This window comes from Onychostruthus taczanowskii, unplaced genomic scaffold (assembly GCF_017590055.1).
Source record: "Onychostruthus taczanowskii isolate IOZ18803 unplaced genomic scaffold, ASM1759005v1 scaffold63, whole genome shotgun sequence".
NCBI classification, from domain to species: domain Eukaryota; kingdom Metazoa; phylum Chordata; class Aves; order Passeriformes; family Passeridae; genus Onychostruthus; species Onychostruthus taczanowskii.
Window position 1 is genome coordinate 3703617 of NW_024504012.1, and position 22199 is coordinate 3725815.

Here is a 22199-nt window from a genome sequence, read left to right on the forward strand (position 1 = left end):
CTTGTGCCACTGGCAGCCTGAGAGGACAGCCTGTAAACAGCCCTTCTGAGAGCTGCTTCCCAAAGCAATCCCTCCCCAGCCCAGGGAGCTAACAACACACCAGAAGCAGTGTGTAACAGCACTCATCCCTCCTCCCTCCAGGAGGGATCTGGCTCTCAGCTCCCCTTCCTTGCTTGGAAGGAGCCAGCTCTCCATCTGTGGGAAAACCTCTGCCACTTCCAAAGCAGAGTGAGAGGGTGTGTGAGCTGAGAGTTTGCACTTCCCCAGCTCCTGGGGCCATGGAAAGGACACCCTGAAAGGCTCTTGTCAGAATTTATCCTTTTCTGACCCAGAGATGGGGTGATGGAGAGGCATTTTAAAAACTTTTATTCCATTTTCAGTCTCAAGTGAAGGGTGAGACAATACAGATGTTATAATTCACACTATCACAATCATTGATTACAATACATTATAAGTGTTTTCTGGCCTATCAGCTTTAGCCACTTTTGCCACCCCATGCTGTAAAGCCAATCATCTAAAATTACCCCTCGTGGGTCCTACTACAGTGCATCTTTCACAGTTCTATTTCTCCAAAGTATCTGTATCTAGTCTTATTTGCAAGGCCATCCTTTGAAACTTGTTTCTAGTTCCATCTCTCTCCCAGCAATGTCTGTGCTATTCCATGGCATTTCTGAGTCAGTATTTCTTATCTCAAGGTTTGCATACAGATGCACACTGTGTGAGCCTTCTGCCAGGCTTTGAGAATCCTCTACAAATCCATTTCCCACAGGCTGCCACCCCCTGAAGCAGTGGGGACCATGTGGGCACTGCCCCAGTGCAGGACACGGGGCTGTTGGTGCCCAGGATGCACCATGGCAGCTGTGCTGCCAGCAAGCACCTCCCTCTGATCAGCAGCTGGGGGTGTATTTTCTTTTTAATTTGCCAGCAGGTTCTGTTTTGGGAACTGCTCTGTTCACATCCCTTCTCTGATGCTTCCTCCCTTGTTCCCCTTCCCACAGAGGGACAGATGGGTGCCCTACTTTCTCCCTGGGCTAACCTGCAACTTCACAAAGGGAGCAGATGCTTTTTAAATAAGTGCTTTTGATGGTTCCCAGGCCCAGGAGAGCGGGGCTGACCTGCTCCCTGCTTCAGATAAAGGCTGGCAGCCTGGCTAGGTGCCCTCTGTCACCAGCCAGTCACTCCTCCAGCGATTCTCCTCCTCCTGTGCTGAGTTCAGGGCTGAAGCTGGAGCTGAAGTGTGCCTGCCCCCATGCAGTTTCTAAAGCTCCTCTGTGATGAGCACTGTTTTGAAAGATATCTATTATCCACCTAGCTTAGCAATGGCAAATTTTTCAACTAGATCAGCAGTGCTGCGTTCTCTCTATTTTTAACTTAGTTTGCAATTTTCCGCATAATCTTAACCACATAGGTTTGTGTGTCTGTGCCCTTTTTTTTACCGTTTGAAACCATCTCCTTTTTCCTCAGGGGCTCATACAAAGGCTGCCTTCATCCCTCCCTTGTCCAGTCCTGCCTTTCTGTTGTGCTTCCAAAATGCTGCATAACGCCACATCCTGGTGGGAAAACAAAAGCCATCTATTAGAAACAATGTAAGGATGAAATCTCAGTTCATTGCAGCTGTTCTTGCAGCTACTGACAGCCTGGCAACTTTGGTCTAGAAATTAATTTCAGCTGGAAAACTGGCAAATTCATGAGTGCTGCAAATCCTCCTCTGCAGGTAAAATGCTCCAAGGCTGGAGTAATTGACACATAGTAAATATTTCTCTGCTGGCAGCCAAAACACGCAGCTAATGTATATGTTTGGCAGCGGTGATTCTGTCGAGATTTTTGGCAATGTACTCATGTTTACATCCCTTTCTCCTCACTTCCTTCCCTTGCAGCGTAGGCACGCTGTCAGTGGCGGGATAGAAACAAGCTCTGCCGTCACTTAGCAACCCCCACTGTTGCATGGAGATGTTGACTTTTTCCTTTCTAGCTTTCCCAGCACAAGAAGAGCCGGGTGTGTAACTCACCCCACGGCTCCGGTGTGAGGCTGGAGCCAGCTGGGGATGCTTTGGGCTGGCCCGGTCCCTTCTCAGAGCATCGCAGCCATGGCCTGCTGCTGCTCCAGTGAATGAGACGCTGGGAGCTGGTGTGTCAGCCCTGAGCTTCCTGAGCTTGAGTAGAAGGATGCAGAGAGGGTTTTTGGCCCAGAGTGGCTGTCAGCAGGCAGCTGTTGGGATGGTGACACTTTGAGGCAGGCACTGATGGGGTGGCGCATGTACACCCCTTACGGTGTCACAGCCCAGGTCCCTGCTCTGGAGAAGAGAATGACACTCCAATTCTCTCTCAGGAGCAGGGTGGAGGTGGATAAGGGAAATATTGTCATCAGCTCAAAGTACAGCAAGCAGCTGGGAGAGATTTTGCAGCAGCAAAAGCTGCAGGGACTGAACCCTGGGCTGATTCCCTTCAGCCATGCAGAGCCTTGGCCCCACTGCCTGGGGATGCTGCATGGCATGGTCCAGCACAAGGGCTGCAGAGAGGCTCCCAGAGGCTGGAAGCACGTGGGAAGTGTTTTGTCCATGCAATCTTCCCTTGGGGAAGCACTTGGCTTGTCTGGCTTTGTGGCCAAGGAAGCAGGCGTGCTGCCAGGCTGCAGGGAGGGAGTGCAGCTCTTTCCTAGGGTGCTGAGGGCTGCAGGGAAACACCTCTGCAGGCTGCAATGCAGCACGGTGCCCTTTTTCTACCCTGCAACGGGATGCACCCGACCAAAGAATGCAGCTGGAGGTCACAGGGCAGGAGAGAGGAGAGATGGGACAGGGACTGTGTTGTCCTGCCATCAGTGAGTCAGCAGTGCCCCGGGCTGCGCCGGGAAGGCAGAAAGCACATCCTCTTTACACAGAGAAATGCTGCAGCCACTGCTCTAATCACAGCCCTGCCGCCACTCTGGCTTTCTTTCACGGGGCTTGAGTTCCATCTTTTGCAGCTTCAAGGTCTGAGCTCTCATCCTGGCAGATGCACAGGGACAATGCTGACTGGCACCACCGCAGAGCCAAGTGCTGCTGAGAACCTGGGAGCTGCCCCCTGCCCACACCTCTCCTGCTCTGTGCCCATCAACTGCCTGAAAAGCTCTGCCAAAACTCTTGTCTGAAGCAAGAAGGAGGTGAGGAAGGTCCCTGGAGACACGAGCAGGTGTGGAGGAACCTGCCTGTTCTTAGGGAAGAGGAGCAGCCTCTGCTGTGCTCTGCTGCCCCGGGCAGGGCAGCGTGCCTGGCTCTTCACTGCAGGCATCTGCAAGTCCCCACTCGGCTGCTTTATACAGAACTCATTTCTCCTGAAGGGAATTGCACTGCTGTGTGTTTGGGAAGCAGCCTGGGGACCTGGTCCAAATGTCCTCAGTGTTAACGTCACTGCCTGGTTAGGGAGAAGTGTCTGTGCGTGAGTTTGTGGGTTCAGCTGCACCCTGAAGCCAGGCTATTTTTGCCATATATTTCTCTGAGAGTCGTGGCAGGACAAGCTTGCTGTCTGTAGCCTTGATCTAAAATGCACCAGAGACTGTGACTGGGGGCCCCAGGCAGGCTGTGCTGGAGCTGGTGACATGTGACATCAGACCACACTGCTGGAGTCACCTTGGGGATCAGGACACCTACCCTTCCTGCCGCGCCAGGAAAGGTGCTTGGCAGAGGTTTTCTCTCCTTGCTGAGCCTGGCATGCAGCAAAAGGAAATTATAAATATTGTATTTTATTGAATTGTATTATTAGGGGCACAAGTGAGCACAGCAGGGTAAAACCAGACTGTGTTTAGCTGGTTAAGCAGTGAGCAGCACAGCACTGTGCTCCTGGGGGTTGCCCCTACTGCTCCCCCAGAGAACAATTTCTTGCATGGACCCCTGACACTGATTTGAGTCTTGTATTTCAGGGTTATTTGTTACCAGAAGATTTGCAGTGGTCTCATAGCACCCCTGTTTCCTTGAATTTAGCCACTCTGAATCTTGGCAAATTCAGAAAGCCAGGATGGGCTCTGCACGGGGGTTTGGAACAAGCTGCCCAGAGAAGTCAGTCAGGAAAAGCAGAGACCTAAAGATATGCTCGGGTGCCTCTCCTCTCTCCTTCCCTGCTCCCTTGGAGTTGTTGGAAAAATGAGGAAAACCTCTCATGATAACACAAGCATCCGTCATAAAATTGTTTGTGCTTTTCCCAGAAGGTGGGAAATCTTTACTTGGCTGCTTGTGGCTTTTTTTTTTTTTGAGTGGGGAAAGTGGATTTTGTAAGTGATAGAGTTGCAGGGTGAATGTGGGCACTTAATGGCTTTAATTCTGCTTCACCAGACAAAAAAATTGCTTTGGAAACTCTCCAGACTTGGGGGAATAACTCAAACTTTTCCTGATCTTAGTTGTTTTTCTAATTTATTTAATTTTAATCATGGAAGCAGACAAAGCTGTAATTTAAAGCCCTCACAGAAAGGACAGTTCCCTGGATGATCAGTTTGAAGGTGTGCATGGTGCTGCTCCCCAGGCATCGTGCCTTTCTCAATCTTCATTTGTTTCCTGTGGAGATGCAATCCTACGGCCAGGCTGCTCTTCTACGGATCTTAATTATTTCACGGGGGCAGCACAAAGTGCTCTGGACACTCATCATGTTCTTCCCAACTTCCAGCCTCCATAGAAACCCACGAGCTGGAGGAAGGCCAGGCAGCTACTCCAGTGCCTCCTGGCACAGCTCGCTCGCCCAGGAGTGGGGAAAGAAATAATCATGCTGCTAATTGGCATAATTATGTCAATAACTCCCAGGCTCCCAACTAGACAGAAATGATGGCAAGGCTTTTCCCAGAGGCTGTGATCTAACTGCAGCAGCGAGGAGAAGCTGTCTCCACCTCGTGCTGGTTCAAATCTCTTACACCAGTCACTTGTTTTTAAAATTTTAAAAGTTTAATTGTAATAATATGGTTATAAAAATAGTAATATAATTGAAGTAATAAAAATTTGAACAATTGGGATTAGGACAATAGGAGACAATAAAAAGAAAGAGGTAGGGACAGACCGGGTACCTCTTTCTGGGCAAAATAAGCCCGAAAAAGGACCCACAGTTAACAGAGGATTAACCCTTAAAAACAACAGCCTGTTACATATTCATACACCTCATACATGATACATAAATTCCATTCAAACAAAGGATTCTGTCTGGTCAGTGTCACCTTCTTCCTCTGAATCCTGACGGCATCTTCATGGCTGAGTGAGGCGGGAAGAAGTTTGTTTCTTCTGATAATGGAGCAATAAATTCTCTTTCTCTGAAAGATTTAGGTGTCCTGTGGCTGCTACCTCGGTGTGGGTACCTCATTCCTTTCTTTAAAAAAAGATCCCACATACATAGTTTCTATTTTAACTACAAAAGTTACATTTTAACTACAAAACTACATTTACCATACTATTAAAATGTTAATGCAGCACTACTAATCAATACAGCATAATACATATAGTAAATATCTGCATAGAGTTATATAATATGCACTTTTCACACTTGTTTCCCGAGTTGTAGGTCAGTCTGCTGTAGAGTAATTTTTCTTACTTATTGAGAGCTCTGGCCAAGAAGTTTTGATAATCCTCCAGATCGTTAGTCCCGTCAGCCCGCGGGATGTTCACAGCTCCCTTTGTTTTGCTTTTCCCGCTGAGCGAGGCCAGTGTCTGCTCCAGCAGAGAGGAGAACTTGTATCGCTGCACGGCTCCAAACCCGCCTTTCGCATATTTTCACGGTGTGACTGCTGCCAGTAATCGCAGCTAAATCTCATCTCTGTTGTGTGCCTGAGCTTTTAGCTCATCCTCAGCGTGCATTTTTAATCGAACCCGCTGCAGTGACGCGGCTTGGAGCTCGATGTGGCTGCCCAGCCTGCTCCTGAGCATCACCTGCTGTGCTCCCTGCCGGATCCTCCTCCTCCTCCTCCTCCTGGGAAGGTGCCTCCTGAGCCGGGCAGCGCTCCTGCCAGTGCCGGAGCATGGCACAGCCCTTCCCAGGACAGCTGGGGCTGGGACTCGCAGGGGAGAGGGCAGCACGCTCAGTGCACAGACCTGGCAGAACCGTGCCCTCGTGTCCAAGTGTCCCAGCGCCCGGGCGGCCTTGTCCTCAGGCAGGAACAGAATCACAGAATGGGTCAGCTTGTCAGGGAGCACAGTGGGGCACCTGCTCCAGTCTCCCAGCTCAGGCAGGGTCGTCCCAGAGCACAGGCACAGGATGGTGTCCAGTTGGTTCTGGGATATCTCCAGTGAGGGACACTCCACAGCCTCTCGGTGGGAAAAACCAATCCCTAACAAGCAAGTTCTAAGCGATGTCCAGATGGTAGAAAGACAAATTAGTTGTTGATAGAATTGCCTTGTTAATGTTTAGGGCTTGACGTGTTTCAGTTATCTCAGACCAGGGGGAGGTTACCAGGGAGGTACCACTCTCAGCTGACACAAAGAATGCAGAATTTAGGGGTACAAGGATATTTGGCAGAACACCCAAGATAAGGAAGAAACTAATAAAAACAACTGAGCAACTGTGCTGAAATCAGTTCTGGCTGGGTAAGAGGTAATTCCGGCAGGGGCAAATTGTGACCACTGACTCACAGACCACCGAACCAAAAAACCCACTAATTTAAGAGAAAGACTGAGCATGCAGATTAATTAGCACTGGGAGCAAGAGGATCATTAACCAACAGAAGACAGAACACTAATTAATAAGAGAACTAGATAACTTGTAGCCAATAAGCATCAACGCCTTGGTTTATTAAAATCCACAAAAAGGGAAAACTTCTGACAGCTGTCCTGCTGGCTTTGTGGATTGCAACCCAGCCATCTTTCTGCGCAGAACTATAAATAAATCCAAACCCTTGACTCTAAGCGTGGATGGGTCTTTGGCACAAGTGGGGGAAGAACGGATTTTGGGACAATCGCGGGACAATCGTGGGACAATCGTGGGACGATCGTGGGACCGCCACCACGACCCGCACCGGAGGGGGCGTGGCCGCCCCGCGGAGGCCCCGCCCCCGGGCCCGCGGAGGGAGGAGCGCATGCGCAGTGCGCCGGCCGTTACCTGTCAGCGGCTGCGGGTGGAGGAGGAGGAGGCGGCGGGATGGAGGGGCTCATCCCGCTCGTTAACCGGCTGCAGGATGCCTTCGCGGCACTGGGCCAGAACTGCCTGCTCGACCTGCCGCAGATCGCGGTGGTGGGCGGGCAGAGCGCCGGCAAGAGCTCCGTGCTGGAGAACTGCGTCTCCAGGTGAGGGGCGGCGGGCACGGCACCCCCGCGCCCCCCCCCGCTCCCCCCCCACGGCCCGCGGCGCGCGCCCTTCCCAACGGCCGCGGCGCGCGCCCCCCCTCAGAGCGGCCAAGCGGGGGGGGCGATGTCGGGCGGGGATGGACGAGGAGGGTTTTTGGGGGACAGTTCGCGGCTCCGAGCCCACCGTGGGTGCTCGTCCCCACCGAGGATGCTCGGTGTCCCTCCCCCCGCGGTGCCTCGGGGGTGGCGAGGCGGGCCCTGGCCCGACAGCGCCCGTGATGCGATGTGCGCGCTGCGGGGAAGCCGCTGCGCTGCGAGCGCGTTCGTGTGCCCGCTCCGTGCGTGTGTGTGTGTGGGTGACCGCTGCCTGAGAGGAACAAGGTGTTTAAAGCCCCAAACCCTAATTTCGGTGGCGTGCTGGCTCTGGGCGCCTCATTCCTCCCGTCCCATCGCGTATAAATTCGCACCGACCCGACGCGCCTGTGGGTATTCGAATCACGGCGTCATTAGGGTTGGAACAGACCTCCAGGATCGTCGAGCCCAACATGCGCACCGTTTCTAACAAATCGCTGACAGGAAAAGGGGAAGCCTGGCGATTCAGGCGGTGCTTTTTGACGGCCACGCAGTGCCCCTGGAGACGTCCCGAGGTAAACATGGGCTTCACGTGCTGCTTGATGGAGTTCCTGCTGCGTTTGCCTCGAATAGCTGCGGGCTCCCGGAGGGAACAGCCGAGCTGCGATCCTAGTCCGGATTATAGGGTCGCAGTACTGTTGTGTGTCGGTGATTGGGGTCTTTGATGTGCAGAGATCTTCACCGAAGGTAATATTAAGTGCTGTGACACTCCACAACCTGGCCGTGTGTCAGGCTGCAGTAGCTCTTGATACCCGGTATAAAAATGCTGTATAGTGGTTCTTCATCTCTCCTTCAAAACTGACTGTGTTAAATGTCAGTTCTTCCTCTTCTTTCTCCTTGAAGTCTGTAGCCAGCTACTGGTGTTGACTGTACTCGAGTTTGGAAAACATAAATGAGATTCTCAGAAAGCATGATTGGCCATCAAATTATTACTGTTCTCTTTAAACAGTCCTTAAAAAGTATTTTGGTAACCTTTTGACTTTTTGAGCTACGTGTCCACAAAGCTGCGCAAAGCACAGGGGAAAAGCACTTTCATTTTTCTTGTCAGTGAGGCCGTTTTGGTCCCTGGAGTCGGGGCTGAGTGGGGTGGGCTGATGTCGGTCTCTGGATTCAGCTGTGCTGATGGAAGATCATGCTGCTCCCAGCCGCTCGTCACTGCTCGGCTGCCCGAGGGATCTGCTCCATCTGATCCGCAGGTGGAGCTGTTCTTTTGAGCCCCTGGATGTGCCTGGCTGGAGCAAAAGGTGAAAACGAGCAGTTGGTGCTGATCTGGTCTGTTCGGCCAGGAGGCTGGAACCAGCTGCACGAGTGAGGTGTGGGCACCTCTAGGAGGAGTTAGGAAGGAAAGCTAAGGGCAGTAACTTTTTTACTCATGTAGTTATTCACCGTGCAGCCTGCAGATGCTTCAAGACAGTCTCTTCAGAGAAGAGATTACAGGCTGCTATGAAACACCAGAATGTCTCTGTCACATGGGGTGTGGAATTTGGATTCTTTCAGCCTGGTTTTGGAATTCCACATCGTTGTTTTATGCAGTAGCTTCTTGAGATCCAGCATGAACTGATCTGTAGTACCTCCCTACTTGCAATCTTTAGAGCCTGTTGCAAAAATGACATTCAATTGCATTGTTTCAAACCTATTCCATGAGACTTGAGCACGGATATTTTGTTTGTGCCTTTCCTCCAGACTGAGGACGTGTGGTCAGCAGATGTGCCCTGGCTAAGCTGTGAAAACTTGGTTGTGAACCCTCAGAACCAGATTAATAAATATCCATGAGCTCAGAAGAGGATTTTGTTTGTTAGATCAGCAGACAAATGGCCTGTGTCTCTTTTTAGTAAGCCATAGGATATTCCTGTTTTTATGGGATAATGCAGCTGCTCTCTGCAAACAAGTTTGCTTCATCCACATCTGTCTTGACATGGCTTGTAGAGGTAGAAAATCTCCCTGTAGAACCATGCTACCCTCATTTCTCTTTTTACTGGTATATTGCATGACCTCTGGCAACCGCAGGGCCAACTTTAACTAATAGTAACATAGCCTTGAAACTGACATGAAAAGAAAACAATCCTTGCATTGCTCAAAAAATCTTTGTGCATTAGTACTCATGGCTTTTGTTTAGTTTTTTTTTGGTTTGGGTTGTTTTATGGTTGTGGGTTTTTTTTGTTTTGCTGGTTTAATTTTGTTGGGTTTTTTTTAATCACATGAATCATTATCATTAGTAGATTTTCAACTCTTAGCCTTCAAAGAAATATTGAAGATTCTTTTCTTCAGGAGCAGCTGTAATTGGTATGAGGAAGGCATGATATCCTCCATGGGTGTTGCTACAACCGTGCTGCTGGTTGTTAATGTGTGTTGTCAGTGGAGCTGTGGTGAGGTTGGCAAGGCGGTTTTAACCCCAGGATCTGGTTGTTATCCTCTGCTCCCTGTAGCCACTGTGGGTGTTTCAGTCTTCCACAAGACCTTTGGTTGTGCAAAGATTACTTTTTTTTTTTGCACTTGGACATTAGAAACTATTTTCTGACTTGCAGGTGGTATCACGAGTTAGAGCTTCTTTTTGGCTCCTAAGAAGTGTGCTGGGCTGTGCAGGGTTATCCACCATCTCGTTTATGCACTGCCATCACTTTTCAGAAGGGTTCTGAGGAATCTGCTGTGGCACAGTTGTGTGGGCTGGCAGGTGGCCTGGGGGTGGGAGCTGGGTCCTGCTGAATGAATGACACATATCCATCACTGCCTCCAGGGTAGCAGCAAGACCTGTTCAGGTGCACACAGGATCCTTAATGACTACCAGCAGGCAGGGAATATGTTGGGATTAGCTCACGTGTGTTTTGCATAGATGGTGGTGTTGAGTGAGGATGGATTCTGCAGGAATTGTGGGACCCCCAGAACTACTTGTCTCGTTGTAGGCTGGCTTTGAACTAAGCTGGAATTAAAGTGTCAAATCTCCCAAAGTGTCCATTGTTGTTGCTATTTGGATTAGCATCCTCTGAGGAATGTGGAGAGTTTCCTCTTTGCGTACTGCTCCCCTGTGTGTAAGGAGACAGTTTCTTTTGGTAGTCAGGGACTGGGTGTGAAGGTTTTTCTCTTGCGATTCTGGTTACATTTAGATGCAAACAGAGATTCTGGAGAGCACCTGAGGACAGCAGTCATTTCCATTTCATGTGTTCATAACTGGAGCTCATGGTGTGTGTTTGAGGAAATGAAGTTGTCTGAAGAGCAAATGTTCTTCCTACCTCCTTCTGCTTCCTTTTGTAACAGGAGTAAATGTGCCCAGAAAATGTAGAGCCAGCACTGAAGCAAAGGATCTAATGCAGCCTTCTGGTAGGGCTTGGTTGGAGAGCCATTCAAAAGCACAAAGGAGAGTCAAACAACAAATGCCAGCAAGTTGCCAGTGGGAGAAGGCACTCGGTCTCTCTTATTCCTGTGCTCCTGAGCAGCTCAGGGCAGGAGCTTATATGTTGTTTGTGCTTTTCAAACTGGCTTTTGATAATAATGAGGTTACTTTAAAGAAAACTACTGGCAGGAAGCAATCCCTGTAAACTGTATTTGGAAAGAAAGCACTTTCTATTATTTTATCTATAGCCAAATGGTTTTTTCAGATAACTGAAGGCACAGACAGCAAGCTACCTTGTCAGGGCCTCCTTCTTCAGAAGTCAGAACCTTGTTTTACTCTTAAAAATAGCAAGAAATTAATAATTAGGTTTCCAACTTGAAAGCTCTTCACTTCCCTTCCTGCTTAATATAATACAAACTGCATGAGGCCAAATAATTGTTTTATAAGAGATGTGAACTCGTGATTGTAAGCCTGTCAGTCATAATCAAACAGGCACTTTCATTTTAAGAGCCCGAGGTCTGATTGTGTAATTCAGCTTTACAGCTTTTTGATCTGAGATGCCTTTGACAATCGTAGGGCCACTGCATGTAAGTAGAGCTATTTATTATGACATATGTAGTGATTATTTCTTTTTGAAATTACTGTTCCTTGTGTGCTCAGCTCACTCTGTTCTGCTTGAGGTGGCGGTTGTGAAAAGACTGTGTTGAGTCATTAGGAGAAGAGAAGGGACTTTAACTCCAGCTGCTAGAGCAGAAAATTTCTCTGAAGAATGTAGACACATATTTAGATTGATGCTTCCTGGGGGACATGTATTAAGATTGGTGCAGGTATTTTATTCTTTTAGTTACTAGGCATTGACAGAAAAACTTTGTGACAGAAAATCTCCCCTTTTGTGAAAAGGCAGAAAAAAGCTAAGCAGTCAAGCTGAATACAAACTGAGATACAAACGGAGACGTGGTGCTGTGTACTCTTTTCTAATCTTAAGGATCTTCTGGAAATGAGAGTCAGCCACTCCTTTTCCTGACTAATTAAGACACAGTACAGCTTGGAGTACACTATTGAGTATATTAGCCTGGTTATCAAAATACTCTGGTGCAATGAAACCAAGGATGTTCCAGGTATTATATTTATTAGAAACAGCAGCAAATGAGACAGTGGCTCATTTGGTTTTTTTCCCTGAATAAGGTTTTGCATTTATACATTGAGGAACAAACTGGCTGTTTAGATGGGATACAGATAGCCTGGTTTTGTCCTTAAATGCAAGTTCATTGTCAATTTAAAGTTCTTTTGTTTTTTCCTTCAAGTCTTGAGAATTTATATATACAAAGTAAAGGAAATGTGTATTAAAAAACAGACATGCAAACAAATATGCTGTTTTTTCAGCACCACCCCACATGTAATTTTTTTTCCTCTAAAACTACTTTGAGGATTTTCTCTTTTATTTTTGGCATGTAAATTTTGCCAATTGAGAAAAGCTGTGCTCTGTCATGAGGCAGGCATACTGTAGGGAGCTCTGACCTTTACTGTGGCATAGAAGTTCAGCATATCAGGTGGTTCAGAGATGCTAAATCAGTAAGTGACACTTCACTTTTGTAAAGTGTACCTATGAAAATACACAGTCTTCCTATAGCTTCAGCATGCTGTGTACGACCAGGGTGCTGTAGCATTTAGTGAATGCAAGTGTAGCATTTGAAGTCTGTGCTCTAGACTTCAGAAAAACTTCAAAACCCTGCAAAAAACAATGTTCAAAAAACCCCAGTCTGGTCTCGAGTGCCTTGTGAGAAATCAGCGCTGCAGATTCAGTGGCAGTTGTTAGAGGGAGTTCAATCCATCACGGTCCTGCAGGTGGCTGCACTCCTCTGATCGTTTTCAAAGGAGAGCAGTCATCTCAGGAGAGGCTTGTGGATTGGGTTTTTCTTTTCTTCAGACCACAGGAATCTACTTCACCTTATCCAGACTTCCCTGGTTTTTAATACAGAGGCACTTCTGAAAATTTCACACGTTGTGTGACTCTCTAGACTCTTGTACATATTATAAATCCTGTTACTCGCTGCCTTCAGGAAGGAGCCCACACCTGGGACTTTGTAGTGTGGAAATCAACAAATAACCAACACATTTGTTGTCTTGCTGTTTCTTGATGGGCCTGGCTGCTGATGTTTCAAGCTTATGTCATTTTCCTGTGTAGATGAAATAGCAAACAAGGATTTCCAGTTTAGATAAATAGATGTTAGCAATGGGGTTGTTTGGACGTTCACCAGTAAACATCAGCAGTGATGCTGCCATGGATTGCAGCACAGACATGGAAGTGTGGACACTGCTCTCTGCCTCTCTTTACTGTGTGACCTCAAACAGCTTTTAAAATATTACCTGCATGTGTATCTACACATGCCTTACGTGCATGGATATAGGATATAGATTTTTATTCCTTTATTTCTAACTTGCTACTATCTGTAAAGGAAGATGGTAGCATATGATCTTAAAATCAGTGTGGGATAACTGTGATTGTTGTCTAAAACTTGCTGTTATGCATTTCTCTCGTTTGAGTGATGGCTGGTTTAGATTTGTGTGGGACCAAAACTGAGCTTTGGATTCTGCTTTGCACAGCTGAGATGTGCCAGTGTTTCCTCATCCCAAAAAGGCACCAGCAATAGCTTAGTCATTGAGAGAGAGATCATGTTTGTGGTTTGCCTTCCCTCAGTTGATCACTGAGCAAATTGATGATGCTCCTCCAAGTATTTATGGGTTTCTCAACAGTGCCTAGATTGCAGGCTTGAGGGGGGGAGACTTCTTTGCTTTTTCTGGTTTGGTTTTCTTACTTTGGTTTTGGGTGGGGGGGCACGGTTTAAATGTAAACAGCAAATATAGAAGTCTGTGAATTCCCCATTTGCTGTGCTCGTGTGTAACGGGCTGCTGAGAATCCCTGTAATGCTGTGTGTCTGCAGTGTGAACCTGCAGTGTAAATATGCTGAGAACAGGAAATGAGCATTATTTAACTGTGTCCTTGCATCCTTTTCTTCAGCAAGTTGCATGGAGATGAACAAGGCAGCATTATTGAACTGGAGAGGAGCAAAATCCCATTTAACTGGGTGCTGGGCTTTGATGTGCTGCCAAGCACTGTTGTCTGTGATAGCCTCTAGGATGTAAAAGGAGACTGTAGGTGGAGATAAGAGAGGTTTTCAACCCAAGTGTCTGTTCATAATGTTAGCTTTTATAATTTGTGTGTGGAAGTTAAACTTCTAATTCAGTACCTGATTTCTTTGTTGAGGTGTGCAGGAGATGCACTCTGTGCTGTAACACAGATTTCAGCCCTCTCAGACGAGCTCATCAAAGCCAGAGTAACCTTGGGCACTTGGTCCCTTGTTTACTCCGTGCACTGCAGATGCCTAAACCGTGCACGTCCATTCGGTGGTGCTCGGCTCTAGAGGCTGCTCTGAAGCTGCCTGTGTGTAACTCACCTGCACGGAGCAGCCAGGGCTCTGCACGGCAAGGGTGAGAACCACTGGGAGACATCTCTGCTCTCTGCTGCATGTCAGGGGTGAAATGGGCTCTCTTCCAGCCCTGCTTCTCAGTCAAGCTGGAAGCTGCTGAAGAAATTTTGGCATAATCCATCAGAGGCAATGTTGTGCCCCGGTGTGCTGTCGTGTTTATTGTTTCAGGAGCTAAACAAATGTTGACAGAAGATCCTCATTGTCTGTCAGATCTGGGAAAGAGGCTGAGAAGCTCAGGAGTCTGGACTGAAACCTGCAGCCTAATGACTTTGTCAGTGTTCTGGGAAGTAGCAGCACAAAACACTCTTTTGGTTAGACTTCTAAATATAGATTTTCTTGGGGTAATAATTAAATTTCTGGTGAGCAGAGAGATGGGAGATCATGGCTGATACTAAATTTCTGTTTCTATTTAGCTGTTGAGCTAAACAAACTTTACATTGTCCTGGACAATATATTAATCTGCACATACCACAGGCTCAGAGAAGGATAAATGGGCAGGTAGAAAAGGATAAAATGGCTAGAGAAGAGAAGTTGTTTGAGAAACTTGGATCACTTGTTTTGGAAACAATCCCATTTCCCCCTTCCTTCTGTAGTTGTCTTCCTGTCGATAAATTCATGCTCTTTATACTGTGTATATATTCCAGAGGGAGTACAGAAATTAAATCCAGTTACATTCCAGCTCTGCAAAATGATCTGAAATGGCTTGTACTGTACCAGAAAAGGTAATTGTACAGTTTGACACCTTGTCTGCTACAAAAGATAAATGTATTTTCATGATGCTTCTGAAAAGTTCTGGAATTTTATTAGGATCACAGCTGACTGTATACTGTGCTGCTGTTTAAGAAGTCTGTATTGATGGATCCCAGCTCAGGACAGTGAGATTTGGGAGGAAGAGCAGCAGATTGTGAATTCCAAAAACCCAGGAAAACAATATCTAAAAGATTTGTCCTGACAGAGTATCAAGAGGTGAATTACTTGCTAAATGCAAGTATTTGTGTAGGAATTATCTTTATGTAGCTGATATGCCTGGTTTGTTGGGACATGTTGTTTTCTTTCTGATCCTTGGAGTCATATTTTTATCTCTGATTATATCATGGAGGAAAGCTTCTTACTCAAATCTTTCTGAAGAAACATTGTTAATTGCATTTGGCAGCTGGAAGTGATTGGAAAAAAAACCCAAACAGCCAAGGTCTATTTAGAGCACTGACAACAATTTAAAGTGAGTCAAGAATTTTTGTTGTTTGTTTCTTGTGTTGAGATACAGAATCTTGCTGCATTAGTATTCATCCTGAGAATGGATGGGCTTTCATGCACCAACATCCTATGCAAATGAGTCCTTTCCTAAAAGCAAACATATCTGATTAGGGAGAATAAGTTGTTCTGCAAAGTCCCCTTTATTCTTTTTGACACCAAAATTCTGGGAATTGTTGGGCTTTCTTTGTGTTTTGTGCTTCCTTTCTCCCCCTTCCACCACCACTTGGAATTGACGGAGAGCACCGTTGGGCAGGAAATAGCAGAAGCTTTTGTAAAATCTTAAAAGGGACAGAGGAAAAAGGGCATTTTCACCCAGGGAATGAGGATGATGCAGCAGAGGGCTGGCTGGCTGCCAGGGAGGACAGATGCATCGTGCATACCGTGCCTTGCCCACGAGCCTGCACATTGGCAGCTTCCCCCTCTGTTCAGCCAGCGAGCCCAGCACAGCACGGGCACTGCAAACAGAGCACTCTTCATCTCACACCCCTGGGCTTGTGCCTGGCAGATTCTCATGCCTGTGTATGGCAAGTTTGCGGTCCTGTAAGCATTGCTGAGATTTTAAAACTTTGTATCACGTGAAGGAGATTTCTTGAATCCTAGGAAGTGCATTTTCTTTCCTGGAGCCAGTGAACAGTCTCGCCTTTTTCTGTGTGGAAATGTGATGTAGGGTACTGTCACTCCTGTCAAAATACAGCGTTAGATTGGTCTAAGAAGGTCTGTGCCTTCCTAGACTTGAGTTCAAATGTCCCCTACTTTGGAGAACCTGTTGATTCCAATTTTGTTTAATGGAAGACTTCACCACTGGGACCAGAGCAATTTTTGGCCTGATCTTCTCATAGCCCTGTGATGTCTGGAGGGGGAGATGTAGTAACTTCTGTCCTCTTGTTGGGCAGAAATGCTGCTGCTACTTGCAGAAAGCATCTTCTAGGTCCAAGACAAGTATAATGACTGGGATTTCTGAGCCTGCTCTCTCCCTAGTCTTCTGCATGTCAAGCTTTGCTTTCTCACCTGAGTGGTGCCTAAGCCCTGGCACTTAGCATACTTGTTATGGAGGTCCCCAGTTAGTGTGACTGGAATCCCATGCCAGTTTTTCAAGTGCTTTTCAAAAATACCTTTTTTGTCACATTTAGGATCAATACTCTCATATTCCCACAGCTGGGTCTTTTTGAGTAGACTTTCTTTTTAACATTGCCCTCTGGGTTTTTTTTATAGTTAGTCTCAATTCCTTAGAGGAGTGGAGGGAAAAGGGACCCAAAGAGACATTTTAGGCTGCTAGCTGTAGTGCTGTGTAAGATTTTCAACCCTTTATTTTTTGTTTTTCTTAATTCAACCTGTGTTCTTGCTTGAAAGTGATGGATGGCATAATTGGTGTGTCTCTGCTTTTCTGTTGAGGTCCAGTATCTCTGCAGTGGTGGTGAAGGGCACTGAGGGATTGGAAAATGGCTTCTCCAAACCACCAAGTTTATGCACCCTGCTTGCAAGGAGGAGGAGTTGAGAGCCCTAAGGTGTCTGGATACTCTGTTTATTTGGCCCTAAAGCCCTGCACACACTGCATGGGCTGAATGTGTAGTTACTGTGCTTGATTGAGCAGGTTAATTAAAATGATCCATTAGTAGAAGGAAGATTTACTTTGAAAGAATGGTTGCTGCTAACTGAGACCAAACATGAACTAAGCACCAGTCATCTATGCTGTGTGGTTTCCAAAAAACAAACCACTGGAAAGATCAGTACAGAGCTTCAGAAGCTGATACATCTGAGATCACTATAAATCCACAGCCTCTAAAATGGATTTAGCATGCCTGCTAGGCCTAATTAAGATAGGTATCATGGTCTTTAATAAAGCAGATTAATTGTCTTGTACATCTTCCTGTAAGGCCTATTATGTTAGGCCATTGAACAAAGCTGTTTGAGACCCTTGATTGACAGACATTGTGCCAAACAAAATATCATTTACTCTTCTGTAACTGATGAAAGGAGGTGAGGAATCAGGTGGTGACTGACAATGAGAACTGGTCTCTGCACTTGGAGCTGGTGAGGAACAACATACATGGCCAAATTTCAGTGTGTAACTACTGTGTTACTGAATTAAAAATGCACATGGTTGAGAACATCAAAGCACAGCTGAGGCAGTGCCTCTTGAGACTTCTTGAGAACGTGTCCAAGGGTTATCCTTGCACTGGCACTTTAAGGGCAGTGTGTCTTGTGTTGGTGATAACAAATCTCATGGACTAATTCCTAGGAAGTCCTCTGCGTAAATGCAAAGTACATTTCCCATCTCTTGGACATACCTTGCTTTGTAATGAATTAAAGGTGAGTGAAGGATCTGCTGCTGGAAGCTCTGTGGGGTTGGTGAGCACAGGAGCAGGTGAGATAGAATGAGCACATCTGCAAAACAGGTCTGCAGATGTATATTTTTAGCATTAAGAGTTCTCCAGTTGCAAGTTACCTGGGTGTGGTTTGTGGGTTTTTAAAACCTGATGAAAGAAGTTAGAAATGTTTCATGCCTCCCATCCTCAGGCTTACACTGGACCATGCTTTTTCCTGTTTCTGGAGGTTTTTAGCACTTTGCTTTGATGCTAACTGTGAGAAATGGAAGAAAAATGAAAGCTTTTTGAGTACCTCTGTGTGTTTTCCACAGAACTTGAGATGCTGTATGGACATGTGTCATTGTTCCTGTGAAGCTGTGTGGTCTCTTGCACAAGGCATGGCCATTCAGCTGCTAATATGGGCCACAAGTGCTCCTGGTGTGCCAGGCTGCAGTTGTGTAAAACAATAAACAGTGCTGGAAAAAGGCCCAGGAAAACTTTTGACTTTGGGCACAATTGCTTCCTATTGCAATTAAAGCTGTGTTGCATTCCTTGGCAAAACTTGGCAATAAAGGCCTGTGGGGAGTGCTACCAACGCACTGTTGTTTTATTAGCTGCTGATGGATCAGGGCCTTTCTGCATTTGAGGGTGGTTTGGGGTCTTGGGGTGGACTTTTGTGTTAGTGGGAGAACTCTTGTGCCATTGCTGATGCCTGGCACAGTGAAAGAGGTGGGTCATTTCTGCCTCTCTGTAACAGAACTCTGGCTCTTGTCCTGAGCCTGGCACATTTCTACACTTTGTGAGAAAAGTGGAGGCTTTTTCTTTGGAGGCAATTCTAATTTTTTTAACAATTCATCACTATCAATTGGAATTGTTTGTAGCTCTTTAATTAATGCAGTTACTGTGTAATCATTGACATTTTTCTCAGTTATTTGATTTCCTGGATTCCCCCTATGTTTTATATGAATTAATTATATTGGTATTGATGTTAATTAGTTGCCTTTTATCCTGTGTGATACTGACCATGTAACTGATCTAAGCACAGGGCATTTCTCAGCCCTATACTGACAAAGAAGAGCAAATGTAAGTTATTCTTTTGAAAATACAACAGGTTTAAACAGTGATGCATCATCACTTTTCACACAAACTGGAGATTCTCCTGTTTAGTTTCATCTTTTTTTTTTTAAACATAATAAATTCTGTTAGTATGCTAAAGATCTTCTAAATGGAGACTCTCCCTGGAAATCCCCCTGAAACATGTTATGTTTATTTTTTGATGTGTTTTCCTTTGTAAGCTGCAGTCCTGCATTATGATGAGACCACCTCACTGAGCAGGCCCTGTCTGCATTTCCCTCTAGTTTCTGCCCTTCCTGAAATTTCCATCTCTTCCATGAGGCTCTTCAATTAATGACTATTCTAATTACTTTTTCACCTTAAAGGCCAAACTGGCTTATTATTATAAACTGCTGAAGTGTTGCTATGGCCAACTTGTTTCACCATCCTGTGGCATAAGTTTGAGACCTGGCTTTTAGCATGTCAAATTCAAGCTTTTATATGTTCCTTTATGCATTAAAAAAACAGTAGACAACAAACTTAGTAGGATACACTGATACACTTGTCCAGATCTCTGATACTGGAAATGAGCAGTGCTAGAGAAGACAACCGAGCTTATGTTATCCAGTAATATAGAATATTATAAATAATATTGAATTAAATAAAGAATAAATAAATAAAATTAATTAATAAATAGAAATACATGAGTAATTTATAGGATAAAAATTTTATAGCCCTGAAAATATTTTGCTCTTGAAAGTATTTAATGGTATTCCAACAGTTGAGTGAATTCTAAGATTGTCAAATTCCTGCAGGGCTGTCCTGCCAGATCTGGCTCTTTGCCTCCTCTTTGCATTTGATAAATTCAGCCCTGGCCAGGCCTTGCTGATGGGCTGTGCTGTCACTGCGGTGCTGCTGAGCTGGTACAGCTGCTGTCAGCTCAGAGCTTTGTGCTGAGAATGCTCTGAGAGTGAAGATGGAAAAGTAGTTGGAATCTTAATGCAGGATGAATGTCTCTTAAAGGAGCAGGGCTTTCATTCCCAGTGTGTTTCTTCTTTCCTGCACCTCCTCACTGTTAAGTGGTCCTGCAGTTGTGCACACAGATGCTCCCAGGCTCACTGCCCCCACAACAGAAAACAGCCTTTTCTTCTCTTATTGGTCTCTTTGAACACAAATTCTCAGGCATGAATATTTTCCTAGATGGATTTCTTTGCAGCTGCTTCAAGTCTGATGTGAATTTTTTATCCCAGCTTTCACTGATCTGATGTGTACGTGCTAACCAAAAGGTGTGGATAGCAGCTGTCTCAGGTCTGTCCTTAGAAGGATGTTGGGGTGTGCCATCAGGACCTGGAAGGGCATTGTCCTTTTGGTCAGAAGGAACCTTTGAGACTTGGCTCTGTTCATTCCTATTGTATTTCTTGCTGCTGTTACTTGTATGAGTTGTGGGACCATTTCTGACACAGAGATGTTTTGTTCAGCACCCCTAACAATCCCTTTAGAGAATGCTTTCTGTGCCAAGGGAAGAGGAGCTGCCTCCTGTCCTGTGGATGTCAGCGTGGGCATTTGTGCAGAAGCAGTTGTGCAGCATTTAATCTGATTCCCTGCTCTGTGGTACTACATTGCTTTTCCTAAAGATATGCAAGCTGCAAGCTGTTTCAGATTTGACTAACATTTCTGTGTGTGTTTAAAAAATTGTGCTTTTTTTTCTGTAAGTAGAGTTTCTGTATTTATTTGTGACATCTGATTTGAGCTGTACAGAGAATGCACACAGGTGCTGTTGCCTTGTAGCTGAAATTTCAAATGTTAAAAAAAATCCCTATCCCTGTGGGCAGATTGACGTCAGTGTCTCTTTCATGGAGGTAAAACACCCATTCAGTGGTTAATTGGTGGGAGAGGATTTTTTCCTGAACTCTCCCTATGAAGCCCATTACCTTCATTCTTTGACTTTTTCCCTCTTCAAACTGTATTTGTAGCAGGAGTTTGATATCCTGCTGCTGCACTGTTGAGTTGGTTATGTGATCAACACAGCTCTCCTTCTCACCAAGCTGGAGCCTCTCTGCCGACGCTTGCTTGAACAGAAAATAGTTCAGCCCACTGGACAGGGGTAAAGAGTGCCATCACTTCTGGGCATGTTAAGAGCATGTTCTGGAGGAAAATTGTTGTCTTAACCTTTCTTTGTAGTTTTGCTGCTGAGGAAAGGTGAGCACTGTGTACACGGGGAGCTGCATTAATGCAGTGTTCTTTATCGCTGAATGTGCTTACTCAGAAGCAGAAAATCAATAAATCTTTTCAGCCTTTGACTCCCCAAAGGATTTTCTTGTCTCCTGTGGTGCTGTAGAGGACACTGGTTTAGGCGACCACTTTGTCCTGAGTGGCAATTCGTTTTAGTTTCTTGATGGGAAAATATATATTTTTTTTAAAAAGCAGATATTAAATGCTTGAAAACCAAGGTATGAAATTGTAATCTTAATTTGCTGCCTCCTGAGCTGCGTTAATTTCAGTGCATACAGAAGTATGACCGTGTTCCCATTACTATTTTCTGTTTTCCCATGAGAAAATATCAGTAGATGTTCATTGAAGGGCAGCTCTCCCTCCATTAGTAGATACTGAAATTGTGATAGAGACCTATCTGAAGGCCTTTGGCATCTCTTTAAGCTAATTCCTCTATGCTGTTGCTGTCTCAAGAGTTATAAAGCATCACAGCAGATTTAAGTCAGTACACCTGATGTTTTTGCAGTATCTTTGCTTTAGAGATTAGTTGAATTCCTAATTAATTGTACTTCTGCCTGCAGGTCTGAGTTTGAGTAGGGAAGTTAATGAGTGAGTCTGTGTTTGAACAGCCTCCCCTTTATGGTGGGCTTTAATTTGCAGAGTAATCCCACTGTAAGCGCACATTACCAGGTACTGAGAAAGGGAAAGACAATTTAGCTACAAATTAACTCTGTTTTGTTCAAAATGCTGGGGAGTTCTAAAGTGGTGCAGGGCACAGGACAGGTGGTCTTGTTCCTCAGAGCCTTAGAACTGCTTGCATATGTTATTTTAATTTTTTTATGTCTAGATGTTAGGAAGGACACCTTCAGTACTCCTATCACAGGCAGAGTTGCTGTGTTTCTTTTCTGCTGAAGCTTTGTCACCTCGCTGGTGCTTGTGGAAAGAGGTTCACTTTTGTGTTCCTGAGCCTGTCTTGGCCTGGGACTGCTTAGACCTAATATCCTCTGATTTGCACAAATAATATCCTGGATATTTGGGTGGTTTATTTTTCATAGATGTACCCTCAAGGCCTGTTTACACACAAACCTGCATGGTTTAAGCCTTTAAAGGAGCTGTGAAGGTCAGGCTTCCATTAAGCGGCGCAAGGTCGGTGTGAAGATCCTCAGCGGTTATTACAGGCAGGAGGTGATTTCCCAAGTGG

General features: G+C 45.7%; 1 protein-coding gene across 6 annotated transcripts in view; it reads left to right on the plus strand.

Moving 5' to 3' along the window:
• The first annotated feature begins 6866 nt into the window (after window positions 1-6866).
• The window catches only part of DNM3 (dynamin 3), a 171731-nt gene continuing 156398 nt past the window's right edge, over window positions 6867-22199 (plus strand). For all 6 annotated transcript variants that reach the window (XR_005953821.1, XM_041420217.1, XM_041420220.1 and 3 more), the window contains exon 1: window positions 6867-7226. Coding sequence is in view for 5 of the 6 variants with exons in the window: in XM_041420217.1 (XP_041276151.1) it covers window positions 7081-7226 (146 nt within the window). In the remaining variant the exon portion in view is untranslated. The remainder of the gene's footprint in view (window positions 7227-22199) is intronic.